This window comes from Carettochelys insculpta, chromosome 16 (assembly GCF_033958435.1).
Source record: "Carettochelys insculpta isolate YL-2023 chromosome 16, ASM3395843v1, whole genome shotgun sequence".
NCBI lineage: Eukaryota > Metazoa > Chordata > Testudines > Carettochelyidae > Carettochelys > Carettochelys insculpta.
Window position 1 is genome coordinate 28,735,949 of NC_134152.1, and position 20,083 is coordinate 28,756,031.

Genomic DNA, 20,083 nt, shown 5'->3' on the forward strand with positions numbered 1-20,083 from the left:
GGATATACAATTGCTGTCACTCACTTTTTCCAGTTCTGAGATCCGTCTCACCAGCCTCTGTTTGCTCCACTCATTGTAATCTAAAGAAGGTTAAAAAAAAAAAAGGTACTAAAATGAGAAGCTGGACTAGTGACACACAAATCCCTAGAAAAGGGAAGCTTGTATTCATTCAGAATGCCTATTTCATTGTACAAGACTGCAAATCAACTTTAGAGAGGCTGTGTTGAAAGTTAGACTGGTCTAGGACTGTTTGACATCCTACTCAAATGATTTCAAATTAAATCATTTAAACCAGTTCAAGATACTTCTGAATGAAGGAAAACAGTGCTTTATGAGGAATGTCTTGTGCTCCAGACTCTCTAGATGGATAAAAGCATGGATGTTAAACACATGGCCCCAAGACTCTTCCCTTCAGTCTCAGATTCCCTCTGAATTAACAAAGGGGTCTGACTATAGCTGCCTGCTGTAGCTCAAAGAAACCCTGCTGCAGCTCAGAGAAACTGGAAAGGAGCCAGAACATCAGGAATTGAGGAGGGAACTCATTTCTGTTTGGGTACTTCTCTACCACACATCAGAGCACAGGGTTCTCCTCTTCCCTGACTCCTGCTGCCACATAGCCCACTGCCTTGTCAGAGAACAGCACCAAAAGAGAAATGCCACAATGGGTGGGAAGAGGGAAAAGAGAATGAGGAAGAATCATCAAAGGCAGTGGAGGATGGGGCTGTGAGTAAGCAAGAGAAAGAAAATTGACAAATAGGAGTTGGGGGATATGAACCAGTTGTGGCAGGAATGCACACAAGGATAAATTATGGTAGCCTTAATACTCAGTGAATATTCCACCTATGCCAACAAGAAAGCTTCTCCCACTGGTGTAGGCACTTCACCTCCCAAGAGGAGGTAGCTGTGTCAATGGGAGAAGCTCTTGTGTCAATATAGTGCTGTCTCCACTCGGATTAGCTCACTATAACTGTGTCACTCAGGTGTGGAAAACCCATGTGGATTTTCCATACTCCAAAGCAACAAAGGCATACCAACATAAGTCTGTAGTGTACCCCAAGCCTTAGTGACCAGAATAAGGAGGGTTTCACAAAGGCATTTACTTTTTTCAAAACAGAATGTCTTCCAGTGTGATCTGTAAATTTGCCAGCTACAAAGACAAAACTTGCCCTTACTAGTGACTGCTGGCCCTCAGAGCCTAAGTGAAAAGGCAGTTTGGTCCACTCAGGGAGACAGTTTAATGCCCTTGGAATGATGATTACAGACTGATTGTTGCCCGTTTTCAGATAACACATTTTAAATGCTTCTATGAGCTATACCTATATTGCCATGCAGTTGATGAACAATACCTCTCCCCCCAGCCTCTTTCCTGTGTACTTGAAGCCTAGTTCTCTAACCTTAACTTTTCAACACATACTTTTTGTTTTGCTGGAAGCAGGGGAATTGCTCAGCACTCGGTCTAAATCTGCTTTCAGGCTCTTATTTTCATCCTGCAGCTCCTTAATGTTCTTGGATAATCGCAGGACAGAGGAATTCAGCACCTTCAGACGCTTCCGGGATTCTCTGCTCTCTGAAGGAGATCTGTGCTTGGAAAAGTAGACACGAGTAGGGGTTTAATCACACCACAAAGAGTCAATAATTACAAACCAACAGGAAACCCCTCCAAACTCATCAAACCAACAGACTGGATTTAGGGGAGGGAAAGGTGCATATAGGAAGGAGGAATGAATTACAAGTAATTTCTACGTAAGAAGATATATTTTCAGTCATGTTATAGTGCAGCATTCAGTAATCAAATGCTCTTTCCCCTTTGAAGGAAGTCCCCTACCAAGTTTCTCTCTCCAGTTATAAAGATACACTGGAATCAACATAAGAAACAGACTTTGAGAATTCAGACAACACTAGTGTGGTGGGAACACCAGGGAACAAATAAGACAGAAACTACAAGGTGTCCAAAGCCTGCAGAACTAGATGATGTTGCTGAAGTTTGGCTTTTAAATTATTCTGCTCAAAGTACTGAGGGTAACTCAGCTTCCTTTAGAAGTGGTCGTAAAGTTTGTTCCTGTTAGAGAATTTCTGATGACCTGGAACAACTGCTCTGTACTGCTGTGGAAGAGACAGAGATTATAGAGCAAGCTCCCCCAGCAGACAATGCTGAGAGGCTTAATGAACCGACAAGGTCCTGCTGTGGCCAACTGCTAGTCACAATGGCCAATAGATAAAACAGCTTGTGAAGAAGCCACACATCTCTCTGAAATGGAACACAGTCATAATGGCACCCTACTGGAGAAGGGGAAGATAGTAATGGATACTGCACACCTAGTATGAAAAGCTGAGCTACTACGAGGAAAAACAAAAACAAAAGACACCAAGCAAACAAGAAAGGGTTTTTTCACAGGTTTGGTCCCAGAGAAAAAAATGGGGAGATCACAGAAATGGTATCTACCTCCCTCAATGCCCATTATTTCAGGTAGCTGTCTAGTTAAAAATGTTCAGATAAAATAAACAACCACAGAGTGGCAGATTGCGTGGAATGGCCCATACCGAGGAGCAGAAGGTTTTTTAACTTTGGCAGCAAAAGGATATCACACCTTCTGATGAGGAGGAATTCAGTTATTTCTGGAGTGGAGGGATGACACGATAACTGCCCAGTTCTTTTTAATGCATCCTGCTTGACAGAGAATCAAAATGTCCCTAAAGGTTTATATTGTGTACATGTAGTTCTAAAAGACAAGGGTACTGAGAATTGGGAAAGGAGAGACTAACACACTAACTTGAGCCCAGAATGATCTGGGCATGCACCTTGCATCATAGTTCTGACTTTCAGCACCTTTTGCTATTCCAGTCCTTGGTCCTGAGTAAAGGCTGCCCATCATGCAACTGGCAGAGACTGTCCTGACCATTGTCTTTTTGCAGCTATGTATAAATGAGAACTAGGAGGAAATCTGATGAGTCATTTTCACCTGTAACTTAAATTGAATCTGATAGTCTTAGACACTGAAGGACTAACTTCACTAACTCATTGTATGCCAGAGCTTAAAAAAAATTATTTTTAATAGTGTCAAACTAAATTCCAGTTTTTATCAACCACAAACGACAGAACAGGGGAACAAAAGGAATTTACCATAATACCCATAAATAATTCTAGTGGAATTGCATTGATTTTAACATAGTTATGCCAGGGATTAAAATGGCCTATTGGGTTCCAGACAAGGAAGCACAAGTATGAAATACTGATAGGTCATCTTCCATGCTCAGCAGAACATCATCCTTACTGGTTAGTACTCCACCTTCATGTTTCAGGTAGCTGGATTAACAGTACCTTCTGCAGCTGCAGTTATTTTGTTTTCTGAATTTAATTTTGCTCTTATGTTACTCACATTCGTGATAAAATGCCATTAAAACAATTTTACACTAAATATGTTGAAAGCAACCTTGAGCCCCACAATATTCCCATATTCATCCTATGGGACAGACCTTTATCATTTTCATGGTCGCTTCTACCACTGCTTCATAATTTTTATCGTCGTGTCTATACCCTCCTGAGATATCATCTGGACTGTTTTTAATTTACAGATTAGAACTACTCTATGAATACAGATTTCTCCAGAATATCTCCTTCATTCCTCTCCAATATGCTCATGTTGGGGAAACGCTCCTGTCAGCCAAGAAGGAGTGGACATCACTTTGTAGTGAGATCAGAAGGGTAGGAGGTGTTCACATTCTCCACTTCCAAGCTAATTTGCTTTCTTGATGTTTTTTTCCTTTTAATTTTTAATAATGAGATTAACAGCACTATCTATATTTGGGTAAAGTGGAAGCATTCATTACACAAGCGTCCTCCATACCATTTAACAACTAGCCTCAAGCATGACCTACACCCTCCCCATGCTATGCTAATCCTAATTTCATAACCCAGCTATTATAATCCTGATGATTACATGATTATAATCCAGTTCTGATGATTCTTAGTTTAAAGAACAGTTATATCATACTGGTATTTTTAATAGTAATTAGAGATGTGCCTGAGCTGCACAGTTGGGATTTGGATCTGAATTTTCCACAAATCGTTGGCCCAGAACTTTGGTTCAGGGTCAATGTTTAACTTTAATTATGTAATATTTATCTACTTAGATATGTTAGAGAGTTTGTCTGTTTGATCACAAACTCCTTGTAAACGGTAAGAACTAAGACCAACAAATTCAAGATATAGCTTCCTGTAATCACAACATACAGCAAGGTCAGGGTTTGTTTGTGTCAGGAAAATGGGATGTGCCTGGAATGGGATTGCTTCTCATAAAAACATACAGAAAAACACATAGAATTAACAAACCTAGTATAATTCTCAAAACTGATATAATTGAGCTAATATTGAAAAAGACTGAACCAAGATGAGTCAGAAAAATATGATTGCTTAAAGAAAAGAGATAAAATGGACAAATTTGGAATACTGTCATTTTGGCACAGCTAAGCCCATGCTTAAGATTTGAAAACCAGACGAAATTGTTATTGGGAATCAAATTGACTAAAGCCCTTTTTTGTTAAAGCACCGCAAATGATAAGAATTTATAGGGATGTAGAAAAAAATTAACTTTATGAAGTTTCCATTTGAAAAAATTTACTAAAAAAATTAAAAACAGAAAAAAATTAACACTCATTTTTTTAGAAATAAAAAAAAACCACAATAAAAATAACACTATATTTTTGAAAAATACAATAATGTAAATAAAGCATGTGCATTTGCCTTTTGTTTAAAAAACAAAACAAAATCAAAAACAACAGTACAAATCAAGGATGGCCTGATCAGTACCACAATGTACCGGAAACCCACTGATCGCTATATATACCTCCACCCTTCTAGTTTCCATCCTGCACACATAACTAGATCCATCGTTTACAGTCAAGCACTTAGGTACAATCGCATTTGCTCTGATCCAACTGACAGAGACCAAAAACTACAAGATCTCTACCAAATATTCATAAACGTGAATTACCCACCAGGAGAAATAAAAAAAACAAATCGACAGGGCCAGATGAATACCCAGAGACCAGCTACTCCAAGATAGGCCCAAAAAAGCCAAGAACAGAACACCACTGGTCATCACCTACAGCCCCCAACTCAACCCACTGCAACACATTATGGAAGACCTACAACGTATCCTGAATCAGGATGTCACACTCCAGAAGGCCCTAGGTGACAGGCCTGTTCTCTCCTATAGACAGCCTCCCAACCTTATGAGGATTCTCACCAATAGCCACAGTCTATACCACAGGAATACCAGTCCTGGGACTTTTCCTTGAAACAAAGCCTGCTGCCAGCTTTGTCCACATATCTATTTTGGTGATACCATCACTGGACCTAATCAGGTTATTCACAGAATCACGGGCACATTCTCATGTTCCTCAACTAACATCATATATGCCATCATGTGCCAACGATGCCCAGATGCTTTGTATATTGGACAGACTTCAAACTCTCTCAGACAAAGTTAATGGCACAAAACAGACATGAAAACATTCCTGATCCACAAACCAGTTAGTCTACATTTTAATGGAGTGGGCCATTCTGTTAATGACTTACGAGTTTGCATCTTATTGAAGAAGAATTTTCAGTCTGCTTTGGAAAGAGAAACTGATGAACTCTCTTTCATATTCAAATTTGACACATTAACACGTGGTTTGAACCAGGATGCAAATTTTCTCGGACATTATAGGGGCTCTTTTGCATACTTGGCTTAATCTAATTCTTGAGTTCTCCCTTCCACCCCGCTCCTCTGCCCTCTGATTTGCTCACCTTGATAATTTTTTTCTGATTTGTCAACCTTGATTACTGTTTTTGGTGCTCTGTGCCTTAAACATTGAGTCTGTTCTGGTATAGCTATGGTCTGAAGAAATGGGTCTGTCCCACGAAAGTTCACCTAATAGATTATTTTCTTAGACTTTAAAGTGCTACTTGACTGCTTTTTTGTTGTGATAGTATACAGACTAGCACAGCTCCCTCTTTGTTACAACTCTTCACTTATTTACAGACCCAAGCAATGCAGGGTAAATCTGCTAGTATTTTGTCTTTGTGTGTTTAGACTCACTACAGCATGCCTCTCCTTTTGATCCTTAGTCCAACAGAGACAAGCATTAGCAAACTGGCCTAAGGGTATGTCTGCATGGACTCAGGAGATGGGCCTGTAGATCATGTGGGCATATCTGATCCACCTTTGATCTACATACCTGTCCTAGATCAAAGCTAGTTTGAGTAACAATAATACTGTACCGCAGCAGCAGCAGCAGCTGCACAAACTAGCTCCCAGAGTGCAACCTTGTCCAGGATCCTGGTACATACTTGAGTAGCTAGACCTTGCTCATGCCTAAACTAGCTTGTGCTCATGCTGCTGCTACTTCACAGGTATTATTGCTCAAGCTACCTTGGATCCAGCTAACAAAAAGTGAGCTTGGAGGGGGTCTGCCTATGTGAGCAGCAATCACACAACCAGATATACCTGCAGAGACACCTCCTAACTGCTACCATTATTCAGTCTCATCACGTATTCTAGAGCAGTCTACAAAAGTGACTTAAAGGTGCAATAATGAAATAGCCAACAATTTTTATATATGTGATATTGCTGGGAGAAGCAGTTCAATTTTTTGGGTAAGGAAATGGATTCTCTTTTATGGGGAATACATGCCAGGAATTCTTTTAGGAGCTTTCACTTGCTTTGCTTTAAGATGTTTTGCTTTGTTTTCAAACAGCTGTAATATTTGGTTTCTCTGTAAATTAAAATGTCTTTCTTTGTTCCCTTTGACAATCAGAGTGTTCTTTTAATTTAGTGCCTCTTCAGGTGGATCCTGTTTTGGTGATACAGAATGGAAATTTAAAACTCTAACTGAGGTAGACGCCTTTTGTTTTCCTCATTAAAAGCTCATCATGATCTACCATGGAAGCAACATAGGTGTGACATAAGCTCTGTAAGGCAACAGATGTAGCCTTGAAAAGCAAATCCAACAGTAGTAAAGTTATGAGACCAGCAATGATTTACATGCAATTGCTCTCCACCAGTTAGGACAGTATACACACTATATACCAAAAACATATAAAACATGCACATGCCCCAAAAGAGATAAACATACTTTTTCCCCACAGCCTCAGATTTTGCCAGCAGAGTTTGGAGACGATGAATCTGAAGTATAAAAATAGATTGCATTAATGGGCACACGGAGCTGGCACTGAAAAGATTTAACTGTTGGAGAGCTCAGATGCTAACCTATCTATATAGTGAAAATAAAAATAAGATCCTTGTGGCATTAGCACATGTAACAATGTCATGGCCAAAACAAGAGTATGGTCCTACCGACATTAATATAGATGCTGTGCTCAAAGCTGTGCACTGTATTAATTTCATTACTTGTCTTGTTTAATTAAAATTGGTTTTCCTGCTTTACACCAAGACTTTTACAAGTACATGTAATTGGTGATTTTATATATATAGCTACACACAGACAAAATACATGTATACTGGATAGTCACATACAGACAGATGCAGCTGGGCTCTAAGACACAAGCATAAAATTGTTCAAGGTTTCTACCTAGATTCTATAATTGAACCTCTCCTCCCTGTTTACACCAGCCAGGGGCCTCACCAGATGTACCTCCTCATAGTAGGTCTCCATAGCAATCCTCATCTCCTCCATATTAGTGGTCTTCACATCTATCTGTAATTTGCTGAAAATGGAACAAAACAACAGTAAACTCAGAAGATTTGGAAAGCAAGAAATGACCCTTCATGATTTAAAACATCAGAAAAGAGTGTGGCTAGAGTCACATGTGCTTATGATTTAATTTATCTTTCTCAAGGAGTTGGAGATTCTAGCTCCATATGAAAATGGATGTCCAATCCCCTTCCTGATCTTGTCTAATATATTTCTTTGACCCAAAAAACAGCTATACTTGATAGTGTTGTCTTTCTCTTTGCATTGCTGTTCCAGCTTGAGAATCTTTTGCTTCAGTCCATTGATTACCTACCAAAAGAAAGAACACAACTCATCAGTTCTGGAAAAATCTCTGAATCTCCCATCAGAAGTTCTGTTTCTCAGGAATCTCACTTCATCTTTCTGAACTCATCTAATCAGAAGCATTTAACCATATGTATAACATCACAAAACAAATGGTAAGCATTAATGCTCACCTTCCATGGAGCAAATTAAACCCAATGCCTAATAAACATGTAGGTTAAATATAACCACATTAAGAGCTGTGTACAAACACTACTAAGGCATACACATACACAGAAATGTAGGTCTGGAAAGGACCTCAGGAGGTCACCTAGTCCATCCCCACTGCTGAGGCAGGACCAAGCACACCTAGACCTTCCCTGACAGCTGTTCTTATCTGTTCTTAAAAACCTCCAATGATTGGAATTCCACAACTTCCCTTGGTAACATATACCAGTGCTTAACTATCTTTATAGTTAGGAATTTTTACCTACTATCCAACCTAAATCTCCCTTGCTGCAGATTAAGCACATTAGTTCTTGGAGATTGCATCACAGTGTTGGCACATCTTTAGTTTGTGATCTCTCCTGCAGTACTACAGCATTGTTTGCCAATGGAAGTTGAGAGATTTTGTTGGGATTGGGGAGGGAGGGCAGTGCGTGAAGCCTGGCGTCCAGAGCAGAGAACCACATGGACCTGGCAGCAGCTTTGAGCTATCTGGGGCTACAGCTGGCAGGGAGTCTGCCTCAGGAGCCTGCAGGGCTGCTGGCCCTCAGCCACCTAGGTACGTGCCTGCCAGCCAGAGTCTGACTCTAGCACTTCAGCCTGTCCCTTCTTTCAACTCCCTGATGCAGGTCACCACGCAAGTGTGCTGCACCACCCTCAGGTCACAACGCCCTCCCAGGCCCTATGCTGCCTCAAACACTCCTGCCCCTCAGGCCAGAATCCTCTTCTGTACCCATACCTCCTATTAAACCCAGCCTCCTCAGCTCCTTCCCCAGATCACAATCCTGTCCTTCATCAAAACTGCTTCTCAGACCCTGCACCCTCACCCTCTCCTGCACCCTATATCCCCAACCTGAGCTCCCTTCTGCACCCAGCCCCCATAACCCCTCTATAGAAAAGTGGGGTCCTTGAGCATTTTCCAAAACCTCTGCACGCCCCCTCATCAAAAATTATTGCCCACCCCGATCTTGACAAACTACAGGAATTGTCTAAGGTAAATTGGATAAAATTCAATAAGGACAAATACAAAGTACTTCACTTATGAAAGAACAATCACTTTTACACATACAAAATGGGAAATGACTGCCTTGGAAGGAGTACAGCAGAAAGGGATATAGGTGTTATCGAGCACCACAAGCTAAATGAGAGTCAACCGTGTGACACTGTTGCAAAAAAATCAAATACCATTCTGGGATGCATTGGCAAGAGTGTTGCAAGCAAAACAAGGGAAATAATTTTTCTGTTCTGTTCCACACTGATTAGGTCTCAACTGGAGTACTGTGTCCGGTTCTGAGTGCCACATTTCAGGAAGAATGTGAAAAACTGGAAAGGGTCCAGTGAAGAGCTATAAAAATTATTAAAGGTCTAGAAAACATGAGCTATGAGAGAAGATTGAAAGAACTGGATTTGTTTAGTCTGGAAAAGAGAAGACAGAGGGGATATGGTAATTGTTTTCAAGAACCTAAAATGTTGTTACATGGAGGAGGAGGAAAAAATATTCTCCTTAATCTCTGACGACAGCACAAGAAGCAATGGGCTTATGTTAAAGCAAGGGAGGTTTAGATTGGACATTAGGAAAAACTTCCTGTCAGGGTAGTTAACCGCTGAAATAAATTGCCTAAAGAGCTTGTGCAATCTCCATCATTGGAGATTTTTAAGAGCAGTTTTTAAGAGCAGGGTTGGCCTAGATAGTCCTTGTTCCTGCCATGAGTGCATGAGAATGGACTTGATGAACTTGCAAAGTTCCTTCAAGTCCTATGATCAATAATGAAGATATCACTTATATGACTGTCTAATTAAACTGAATGTTTCTTCCTCTGTCTTGGATATTCAGAAGCATGTCCAGTTCTCGGTTCCACATTTTAGGAAAGACGTGGAGAAACTGGAGAGGGTTCAGAGAAGATCAACTAGAAAGATTAAAGGTCTGTAAAATATGACCTGTGAGAAAAGATTAAGGGAACTGGGTTTGTTTACTTTGGAAAAGGAAAGGCTGAGAGGGGACATGATAGCAGCTTTCAAGTACCTAAAGGAGTATTACAAGGAGGGGGTAGAAAAATTATTCTCCTTAGCCTCTGATGATAGCACAAGAAGCAATGGGTTTAAATTGCAGCAAGGGAGGTTTAGGTTGGACATTACAGAAAAAATACTAACGGTCAGTGTGGTTAAGTACCGAAATAAATTGCCTTAGCTGGATGTAGAATCTCCATAATTGGAAATACTTAAGAACAGGTTGGATAAATATCTAACAGGGAAGATACAGATGGTGCTTAGTCCCCCGTGAGAGCAGGGGACTGGACTGAGGTCCCTTCCAGTTCAAGTATTCTGTGGTTCTATGAATCTATTCTGTCAGTAAGGGCTCAGCTGGAAAGAAGAAAAATCATAATTGAAGGTGTAGGTGAAGAAGCAATTACCCATCTAGTATCATTCTTCTCTATCAAAGCCTGGGGAAAATCAGAGCCCTGAAACAGAAGACAACAAAATCAACTTAGTTGTGTTAAGTTCTTCTTTAGTTTTCTCAGTGCAGATCTGCCTCCCTGCCTCTAGCCCAGGAACATATTCTTGCACTTATTAAAGGATTTTCTATGCCACCCACCAGAATAGTGACTAAATATTTCTCTTCCAGATTCATGGGTCTTCCTTCTGCTCTACAGGTGAGGAGTCTGGACCATACCTGCAACTCGCTGTGCACAGAGGTGAGCTCCCCACCATCAGGTAAATAACTCACTAAATGGGCTTAAATTTATCATTAGAAACGACGATTGTCTTCTCCTGAATAAACCCCATCTATAAAATATAACAAATAAGTTGTTCTTAAATTGAATTTTGTGCTTCTAGTTAATGGACAGGTTGGAATGGCAAACTTGGATACACAGAACAGGAATCATCTGGTATCACTGTATTTCTGTTTCAGGCATGCGTACCATTACAACTGAGATATTCAGAATAGAGAAATGATGGGCCCAGGGACAGGACTGATTTGGTATTACCTCCTGTGCTCCCCATTATCACACTTACCTTGAAAATTCTTAGAAACTATATTTAGTTTGTAGCCATCATGTTACAGATTTTCCATGTCTGAGACAGGGAAAAGAGTGACTAGAACTGAGTTTTGCTTACTTTCTCTGAACAAGCTTTCCTTTCAGCTTGTTACTAAAAATTCAAAACCACCAGTTTCACCAATATTGGAAACTAACATCCTGCTATCAGCTATGCCACTGGGAAAGGTTAAAGGACTCACCCTGGAAGGATCCAACAGCTGCTCAATTTGTCGATCCTTTCGGGTGTTCTCCTCCTCTAGTCGACGGACCTTTGTTTTCATCCGATCCCCCTCGCTTTTCTGAGCCTGTATTGTCTAAAATGGGGAAAAAAATAAAATAATGGGTTCCCCTACAGATTCTCCCCAAGTTCTCCCGGCAGGAGAAGATAAGGGTACATTGTTAGTTTTTACAATTAACTCACTCTTAGACACCAAGAGCAACCCAATTAAAATAGCCAGCACTAATGATGAATGAAAAGCAAGTGGAGGACCATCCTTTTGGATTAGGACTGATGAAGAGTCAACATTATAGATTATAGAGAATCGTGGGGAGTGTGGGGAAGAGACTTCAGTGGCAGGGTAACTTTACTAGAGCCACTGGAACAGCCAAGACAATTGCCTACTGGTATCTCCAGCTCAGCTGCTCCTCCTAAACAAAAGCCTGACTCAGCTTTGCCCAGGAGTCAAACCCAACACCCATATTTACGTACACACAGACCCAGCTGGCTGACTTTTAATCATTATAAGAATAATCAGGAGCTACTACGGAAATTCAAATGGCAAAGGACCCAACCTCAATCACTCTTTCTAAAGTCAAGGTCAGGGCTTGTTCAGACTTTTGGGTATATTTACTTGATGGCCTTCCACATCCAGAAGAACTGACTGTCACATCATCAGCAAAATGCCATCTCTTTAGGTAAGCATGGTTCCAGTTCAGTCCTTACATTATTGAAGTAAAGCAGCTAAGTAGCTCTTCCAGGTATAGGCACCAGACCCTAATGATGTGATCAGGGCCTGGTACCCACAGATGGATGAGACAGCACACAGGAGTTTTCTATTCAAGGAGCAACACAACTGTACCTTCTTCAGTTCAATAATCTCATCATACATATCTTCCTTTTCTTTGTAGTCAGGTGTTCCAGGGATGTAGCCTAAGAAAGAAAGATAAAAACTAAGGAAGAGCCTTGGAAATTTGAAACAGTCTTTTTTTTTCTGAATGACAATTTCATAGATACATAGACCATTTCATAAATAATGCTTGAAGAGCATGAATTTGAAATTAGTCAATTAAGAATAAACTGAAAACAGAAAGAGTATCAGCTGCTGCAGCAGAACCTAAAATCCCTGCCAGATGTGGGTGGAGGGGCAATTTTTTCTTTAAAAAACAAAACAACAACTCTCCTCTCCAGTTGCTGTATGCAATAATCACACAAAAACAAGCATACAACAACTGGAGAGGAGAGCTGTTGAGGGAAAATACTGAAACCAACTACTTACAAATTTATCTCGAAAGTCAAACACTGTGGGGAAAAATATTTTAAAGGGAGAAAAAGTGTGTGTTCCTCTTGATCTCCTCATACAATGCAACTGATTTGTACATAATAACATAATGTACCACAAACACTTTGTAGAGAGAAGTAACAAAGGGAGTGAATGGTTTCCACAGAATTTCAAACAGGAAGATATCTTACGTGATTAAGCAGCAGAGAAAAAGAGCCAGCACTATGTGACCAGCCAGATCACAGAAAAAAACATTTTGAGAGTTTGTTCTACAGGTTGGAATGAGAGAAGCTGCAGCCTTACCAAAAGCAAGGACCTTAAATAAAACACGGTTGCCCTAGTTTCTAAGCTCACCGTTGCTAGAAGAACGACCATGCTTTGGCTTTTTCATGCCTAGAGCTTCCTTTAGATAGTCGGGAGTGCTGCTGAAAAGATTAGTGCGTGCATGCCCCACATCAAAATCTGATTTTAGGGGCTGGCTCGTACGTGCTAATAGTGAGAAAAAGAAAAAACAATAATAATTACACATCCAATGCACTCTGAGTGAACAGAACAGTACAACTCTACTATTACTCACTAGAAACAAGTAATGCAAAAACAGTCAAGAATTAGGTAAATCAAATTCATTCCTAACAAACAAAACAGACACCAGCAAAGTAAATTCCAACTAACAATCAAGGACAAATTTCTGCTTGGAGCCTGTAGGTACTGAAGAGAAGATTATGCAAATGCTGATCAACTAACAAAAACTGTCTTAAACAAACTTAACCAAACCTAACCCTGGAGTAATCAAGATTACTTTATATTGGACTGACTGGAATCTGCACCCACTTAGCACAGGACTGCATTATTCAACTTATGAAATTTCACTTGAAAATCTGATTGGAATTTCTATACTGATACCTTGTCTCAGAGATCCTAGCCACATCTGCCTGGGTGTTTTAGCCATTGGGTTTTCACCGTGTATGGTCCCTGTTCCCTTCAAGGACCTCCAAACTGCAGCCTTTTTAGGGTACACATTTGTGCTAGACAGGTATGGAGATTCTAAGTGAAGAGAAAATATTTCAGTGATACAAAATCCCACTGTAGCATTATTACAGTTGATGTCAAAGAATTGTCTCCTTGAACATAATCCCTAGTACTGTACAGTCTTCCAAATTATCAAAATACAGTTTATAACATCTAAAATGCGTAGCAACTACAAACAACAAAAGAGGTAAGTGGAACATAGTCACATTAAATTAAGAAATGCTATGTCCCAGAAATAGTTGTTACAAAGATGAGTAAATTTAGAAAAAGACTATTATGATTTAATAAATACAAACATATTTGTGCATATACTTTGAACACATCCACGTACCCCTAAGCAATACACACACACCTAAACGATCTATTAAAGAGAGTCTACATATATATACTACCTACACAAAAGATACTGCATGGCCGAATGGAAGAGAGGACTTCTATGTGTGCAAATTTGTCACAGGCTTTATGACATCAACAAAATCATAGTCACAAGTGACAGCAAAAAGTACATGACAGAAATAAGAATAGTAACAGAGAGGGAGCCATACTAGTCTATGTACTATCAAAACAAAAAAGCAGTCAAGTAGCACTTAAAAGACTAACAAAATAATTTATTAGGTGAGCTTTCATGGGACAGCCCCACTTCTTCAGACCATAGCCAGACCAGAACAGACTCAATATTTAAGGCACAGAGAACCAAAAACAGTAATCAAGTTGGACAAATCAGCAAAAAATGATCAAGGTGAGCAAATCAGAGAGTGGGGGTGGGGGGAGGTCAAGAATTAGATTAAGCCAAGTATGCAAACGAGTCCCTACAGTGACTCAGAAAATTCCCATCCTGGTTCAAACCACGTGTTAATGTGCCGAATTTGAATATAAAAGATAATTCGGCTGATTTTGCTCTCTGATTTGCTCACCTTGATCATTTTTTTCTGATTTGTCCACCTTCATTACTGTTTTTGGTTCTCTGTGCCTTAAATATTGAGTCTGTTCTGGTATGGCTATGGTCTGAAGAAGTGGGTCTGTCCCACAAAAGCTCACCTAATAAATTATTTTGTTAGTCTTTAAAGTGCTACTTGACTGCTTTTTTGTTTTGATAGAAACAAGAATGTTATTTTAAAGGCAAATTGATAATATAATCATAGATAGAAAGAGGAGAGGGTGTGGATGTACAAAGAAAGGGATTCACTGAATCAAAAGCTAGTAAGTTATAAACAGTATATAATTTAACAGCGGACTTTTTCTAAAACACAAACATCCAGTATGAAAATACAGCTTTCAGGAAGATAAATTGAGTAGTAGACATTTTATTGTGAATGGACTTAACAATAAAGAGAAGGTCTTATCTGCAATCTACAGACATTTAAGGACTACAAGACAAAAGAAGGCAACTTCCTTAACCACAGAATTATTGTGCTAACTGAAAAACTGAATGCATTAAACCCTTCTGCAGCCTCCATGACTAACGATATGTCTACACAGCAAAGCTATTTCAAAATAGTGGATGGCTTATTTCGAAATAGGTAAACCTCATGGCTATGTCCACATTACAGAGATCTTTCAACAGAAGCTCTTCCGGAAGATCTCTTGCAAAAGAGCTTCTTTCGAAAGAGTGTGTCCACACAGCCCCCACTCTTTTGAAAGAACAGGCCAGGGATCAAAAATCAAGACTGTTGTTTCGAAAGAAGGGCACTGCAGAGCGTCTACACACCTTTTCTTTTGAAAGAAGCTTTTGAAAGGGGCACTCTTTCTGAAACAGGAAAGTAAGAGTGATTTTGAAAGGAGCACCACATTCTTTCAATTTAGTTTGAAAATAATGCTTTTTGTGTGTAGATACTCCATGGGCTCCTTCGAAAGAGCCCCCTTCCTTCGAAAAGTCTCACAAAAGAACTTGCTAGTGTAGATGCAGCCCATTGCATGAGGAATAGTGCCTTTTTCAAAACAGCTAATTCAAAATAGGGGCTATGTAGACAGGGAATAGAGCCTATTTCAAAATAAGCCATAATGCGTTAAATGGCTTTGTTTCAAAATAGGCTTTACTGTGGGCAGACACTGCATTTTGAAATAGCTAAGTGCTATTTTGAAATGCACTGGAAGGTTGGAATAACTCTTCCTGAAAAGCTTATTTTGGAATAATGTTGCTGTGCAGACAAACCCTCAGACACTCTCCCACCCACTAGATCCACTGCATGTTGTCGAAGCAGTGCATCCTACACCTAGACCTCAAAACTTTGGATCTCTTTCCGACCAGGAACAGCAAAGGACATGGTATTTCTCAAAAATAAATACATACATAAATAAAAAAGGCAAACAGTGATTTTTATCTGCAAACTGCTTGCCATCACAAGGTAAGAATATATTACTGCTCAGCTAGTGCCCAGCACAAGAATTTCTGGAAAACTACAAACTCCAACCCAATTTCTTGAAAAATCAAATATCTCTTGTTATAAGCTATGACATTCAAATATGAAAGTTTCACATTCCATAGAGAATCACAAAATATTCTTATTCTGAGCCACTCTTCATGGTAGTATATACCACAGAGATCAATCTCATTCAGGATATTGATGATATAAGAAAACATTTGATAACACTTACTTGGTGACTTTGGGGGTTTATGAGTTTTCTTCTTCAGTTTCTGGAAGAAAAGTTAAATAAAAAACAGCTTTCTGTATTCACACTCTCCAATTCCTAAAACATCTCAGCAAATAAGATGAACAACAGAACCTAAAGCCATTTCTAACGGGGAAACAGAAGAGGTCTAGTAAAACAATATTAACTCTTCTAAGAAATGGGACTCTAATGCCTCACTACGTATAGAACAAAAGGGACTCAATAACACTATGCCAACTGGTCCAGTTTTACCAAAGTTCAAAAGCCAATGGAGCAGATTATAGCAAATGAATGAAATAAGTGTGTGCCAAAACAAAATAACCTGCCACAATTGGTGCTGCCCCACAATGGCGTATGCTACAAAGCCAAAACTAACCTATTCTTGCTCATTTATTGAATAACTTAATAAGGTTTACTTGGACATTTTAAATATGGGAATTAGCAAGTCTTACATGCTACTACTAGGCAGAGCATGGGAGTTACATTTCCTTAAAAGATGGCAGAATTCTTAATTGTTCAATTCAACTCAAGTGTACTAGACAGACAACTTAGGGTCCCTTAAACTTGATAATATTGAGAAATTCACAGAATGTAATTTGCCAAATGTTTCAGACTAAATATGAGAATTTTGAAAGCCCAGTAATGTTTGGAATTATTGGGGCCCCCATATATCAATTTTTTTATTGGCATAGTACAGTCAGATCTCCTTTTTAAAGTATCTATCCGTCATCAGTAGATATAACTCGGATATGTTTTGTGCAAGCAGATTCTGACCTTTTTCAAGTGTTTGCCAAAAAACATATTGCTGATAAAACTCACCATATCTGTGTCAGATTCGAAGGTTTCAGCAGACAAACTGTCATCTCCCTGGGAAGTAGATATATACATTATAACGTTTGCTACACTGTAGATGGTAAGTTAATATATATAAACCAGAACTTCAATAACACCCCACTAAGCAATAACAATTGCAGCAGAACATTCAAGTATGTACTCTGCCATTGTGTTGGGAAGAGACAATATTCAGCAGTTGGGAAAATAGCCTCTGCAAGATCTGATCCTAAAATGTTGAAAACCTGGACTACAACAAAACTGCTTAATCATGTATCTGACACTATCAGTACGTGTACAATGAAAAATCACTACAGCGTGCTAGCTCAGTTTCAGAAAAGGTAGTAACACAAGAATTAAATGTACAGCAAAATTACAAATATACATCGAAACCCTAACATTTTCCTAAGGTTGTAATAAAAAGCTTACTTCTTATTTAATGACATTTCCATTAGTATTTTTAAACTATCACTATCTTTTGACTGCTAGTGACAACACTAGGTAGGAATGGCAGGGAAGTCTGCAGGAAAGTCAGCTTCCCATTTCCTCTTCAGTCCCTTTAGTCAAGATAGTAGTACAACATATCTGAAAGCCTCTCTTGCAAGTAACTTTACATTTCATTGATAACTATTTTACAGGTTTCTTTAATATTCTAGACGCAGTATGACCTGAGATGCTTGTACTTTTCTTAACATTTGCTCACTTACAGACCCTCCAAAAATAGTGGTTGGCTAATTAGTTCTACATTAATACCTTGGTATTTATACATCTAAATGCTTTATATTTTCAGTAGCACCATTAAGGAGCCCTCACAACAGTCCTGAGAAACAAGTATCACCATCCTCATTTTAAAGAAAAGGAACCAGGAATATAGAAAGATTCATTGATTTGACAAGGGTTAAACAGTGAGTCAGCGAAAAAATCAGCATTAGAATTCAAAGGGAAAGGACAGTCCAGTGATTAGGGCACTTATGAGATGTATGTTCAATTCCCTATTCTGTCACAGACTTCCCTTGTGACCTCAGGCAAGTCATTTAGCCTCTGTGCCTGAGTTTCCCAATAGCACTTCCCTACCTTGCTGAAGTGTTCTGATGGTAAACACATTAAATACTGTGAGAAACTAGTGATGAAGCCATAAAAATATATAAAAGAAGTAGATGATTAAGTTTCCCATTTTTATTCCTTTATATTACAGTTCCTGAAAATAGCTATTGGATAAAGAAAATAAAGAAGAACATTAACTCTTCATATTGAGCCAATGGATGATCTTTGCCAACTGGTCAGACAAGAGCATATTTAGGACAGAAGGTGGAAAATTTCCACTTTATATGATTTTTTGTTATGTTGCCCGTGCAGAAAGGCCCATGCAATTCACTTCTGCTTACTGATGGTTTCACTAGTGCAGATGCAGCTCTGTTCCCAAGCAAGATCCAGATCTAGCTCATTGTGAAAAGCAGGAGGGAGATAGAACATTTTAAAGTGCTAGCTGTCAGAAAAGAAGATAGCATTGAAAATATTAAGAACAGGTAAAGCAGTTTTTCAGCCTGGTTGATATTAAGTAGGCTTACATTTCACACAGTACACTATGCCATGAGTTTTAATTTCCTGGGTCATTGTTCCTTGAATCCTACTGACAGGTCATTTTTGTTATTCTTAGAGCATTTTATCACACTGCTGGATACAACACTATGCAACTCCATTGGCTATGTTAGAAATTAGCTAGGGAACAGAAGACACGAAGATGGATAAAGAACAGAGAATGAGAAGCAAAACTAACTAGTGTGTTTATAAATCTTCAATGGATAGAATCACCCACTCCTGAAAATCTGCACCATCTTCTCTCTTTGAAAAAGTTAAAAAGGGAGAGATAGGAAGACTATGACAGACAACAATAGCGCAAGTTTGGCTTTCAATACAGAACTCAAAGGCTGTGTCTACACTCGGGCAAAATTTCAAAAGGGCCATGCTAATGGCCAAATCGGAAAATACTGATGAGGCACTGAAATGAATATTCAGTACCCCATTAGCATGCTGCCGACTGCAGCACATCGAAAGTCCCATGCTTAGATCATGCGTGGCTCGTCTACATGGGGCCCTATTGGAAAGGACCCCACAAACACTGAAATCTCCTTATTCCTGTTCAAGGTTTGCGGGCTCCTTTTGAAAAGAGCCTCGTGTGATCAAAATGAGGCACTTTCAAAGTTCTGTGGCCAGCAGCATGCTAACGAGGCACCAAATATTCATTTCAGCGCCTCGTTAGTATTTTCCGATTTGGCCATTAGCATGGCCCTTTCGAAATTTTCGCCAAGTGTAGACACAGCCAAAGAGTATAGCGTAATGAAGGGGACAGGGAAGTAATTTTACAGATGAGGAAAGGATGGAGAGGTGAAGAGTCCTTCCCCAGGTCAAAAAGCGAGCTGGTGGTGAGGAGAGCATTAGCACCCATGAGCCCTCACACCTAGTCCTAAAAGGATTTTTACCAGGCAGCTGTGCATGCAACACTTCTTACATACCACATTTTGAGGGAACTGCCACAGGTTTCAAAATCTCTTTACACGGTACCTTGACAATGTGGGCAAACCTAAGTACAACGTGAGGAAGCATTGACACTGGACTGCTCAGGAAGATTGCATCCAGAGAAAAAAACAAAACAGCAGTCATGTAGCACTTTAAAAGCTAACAAAAATAATTTATTAGGTGATGAGCTTTCTTGGGACAGACCCACTTCTTCAGATCTATTTGTATCCAGAAAACACAAACCAGTGGGTCTCATAAGTACCTCTGTACGTTGTTATCACATCCATTTTGGAAAAAAAAAAATCTAACCGCCTCTCTTGTCAGCAGGGAGCAAGAAAACAGTATCACTGAAGT

The 20,083-nt window shown here is 39.4% G+C and overlaps 1 protein-coding gene across 1 annotated transcript in view; it reads right to left on the reverse strand.

Moving 5' to 3' along the window:
• Window positions 1–20,083, reverse strand: part of IQCE (IQ motif containing E) — a 42,957-nt gene that overhangs the window by 22,038 nt on the left and 836 nt on the right. The window contains exons 2-13 of the mRNA XM_075011038.1: window positions 17,201–17,248; window positions 16,367–16,406; window positions 13,646–13,786; window positions 13,097–13,231; window positions 12,323–12,393; window positions 11,444–11,557; window positions 10,617–10,664; window positions 7,937–8,007; window positions 7,639–7,711; window positions 7,120–7,169; window positions 1,415–1,578; window positions 25–80 (exon numbers count right to left, since the gene is read on the reverse strand). Coding sequence (XP_074867139.1) covers window positions 25–80; window positions 1,415–1,578; window positions 7,120–7,169; window positions 7,639–7,711; window positions 7,937–8,007; window positions 10,617–10,664; window positions 11,444–11,557; window positions 12,323–12,393; window positions 13,097–13,231; window positions 13,646–13,786; window positions 16,367–16,406; window positions 17,201–17,248 — 1,011 coding nt within the window. The remainder of the gene's footprint in view (window positions 1–24; window positions 81–1,414; window positions 1,579–7,119; window positions 7,170–7,638; window positions 7,712–7,936; window positions 8,008–10,616; window positions 10,665–11,443; window positions 11,558–12,322; window positions 12,394–13,096; window positions 13,232–13,645; window positions 13,787–16,366; window positions 16,407–17,200; window positions 17,249–20,083) is intronic.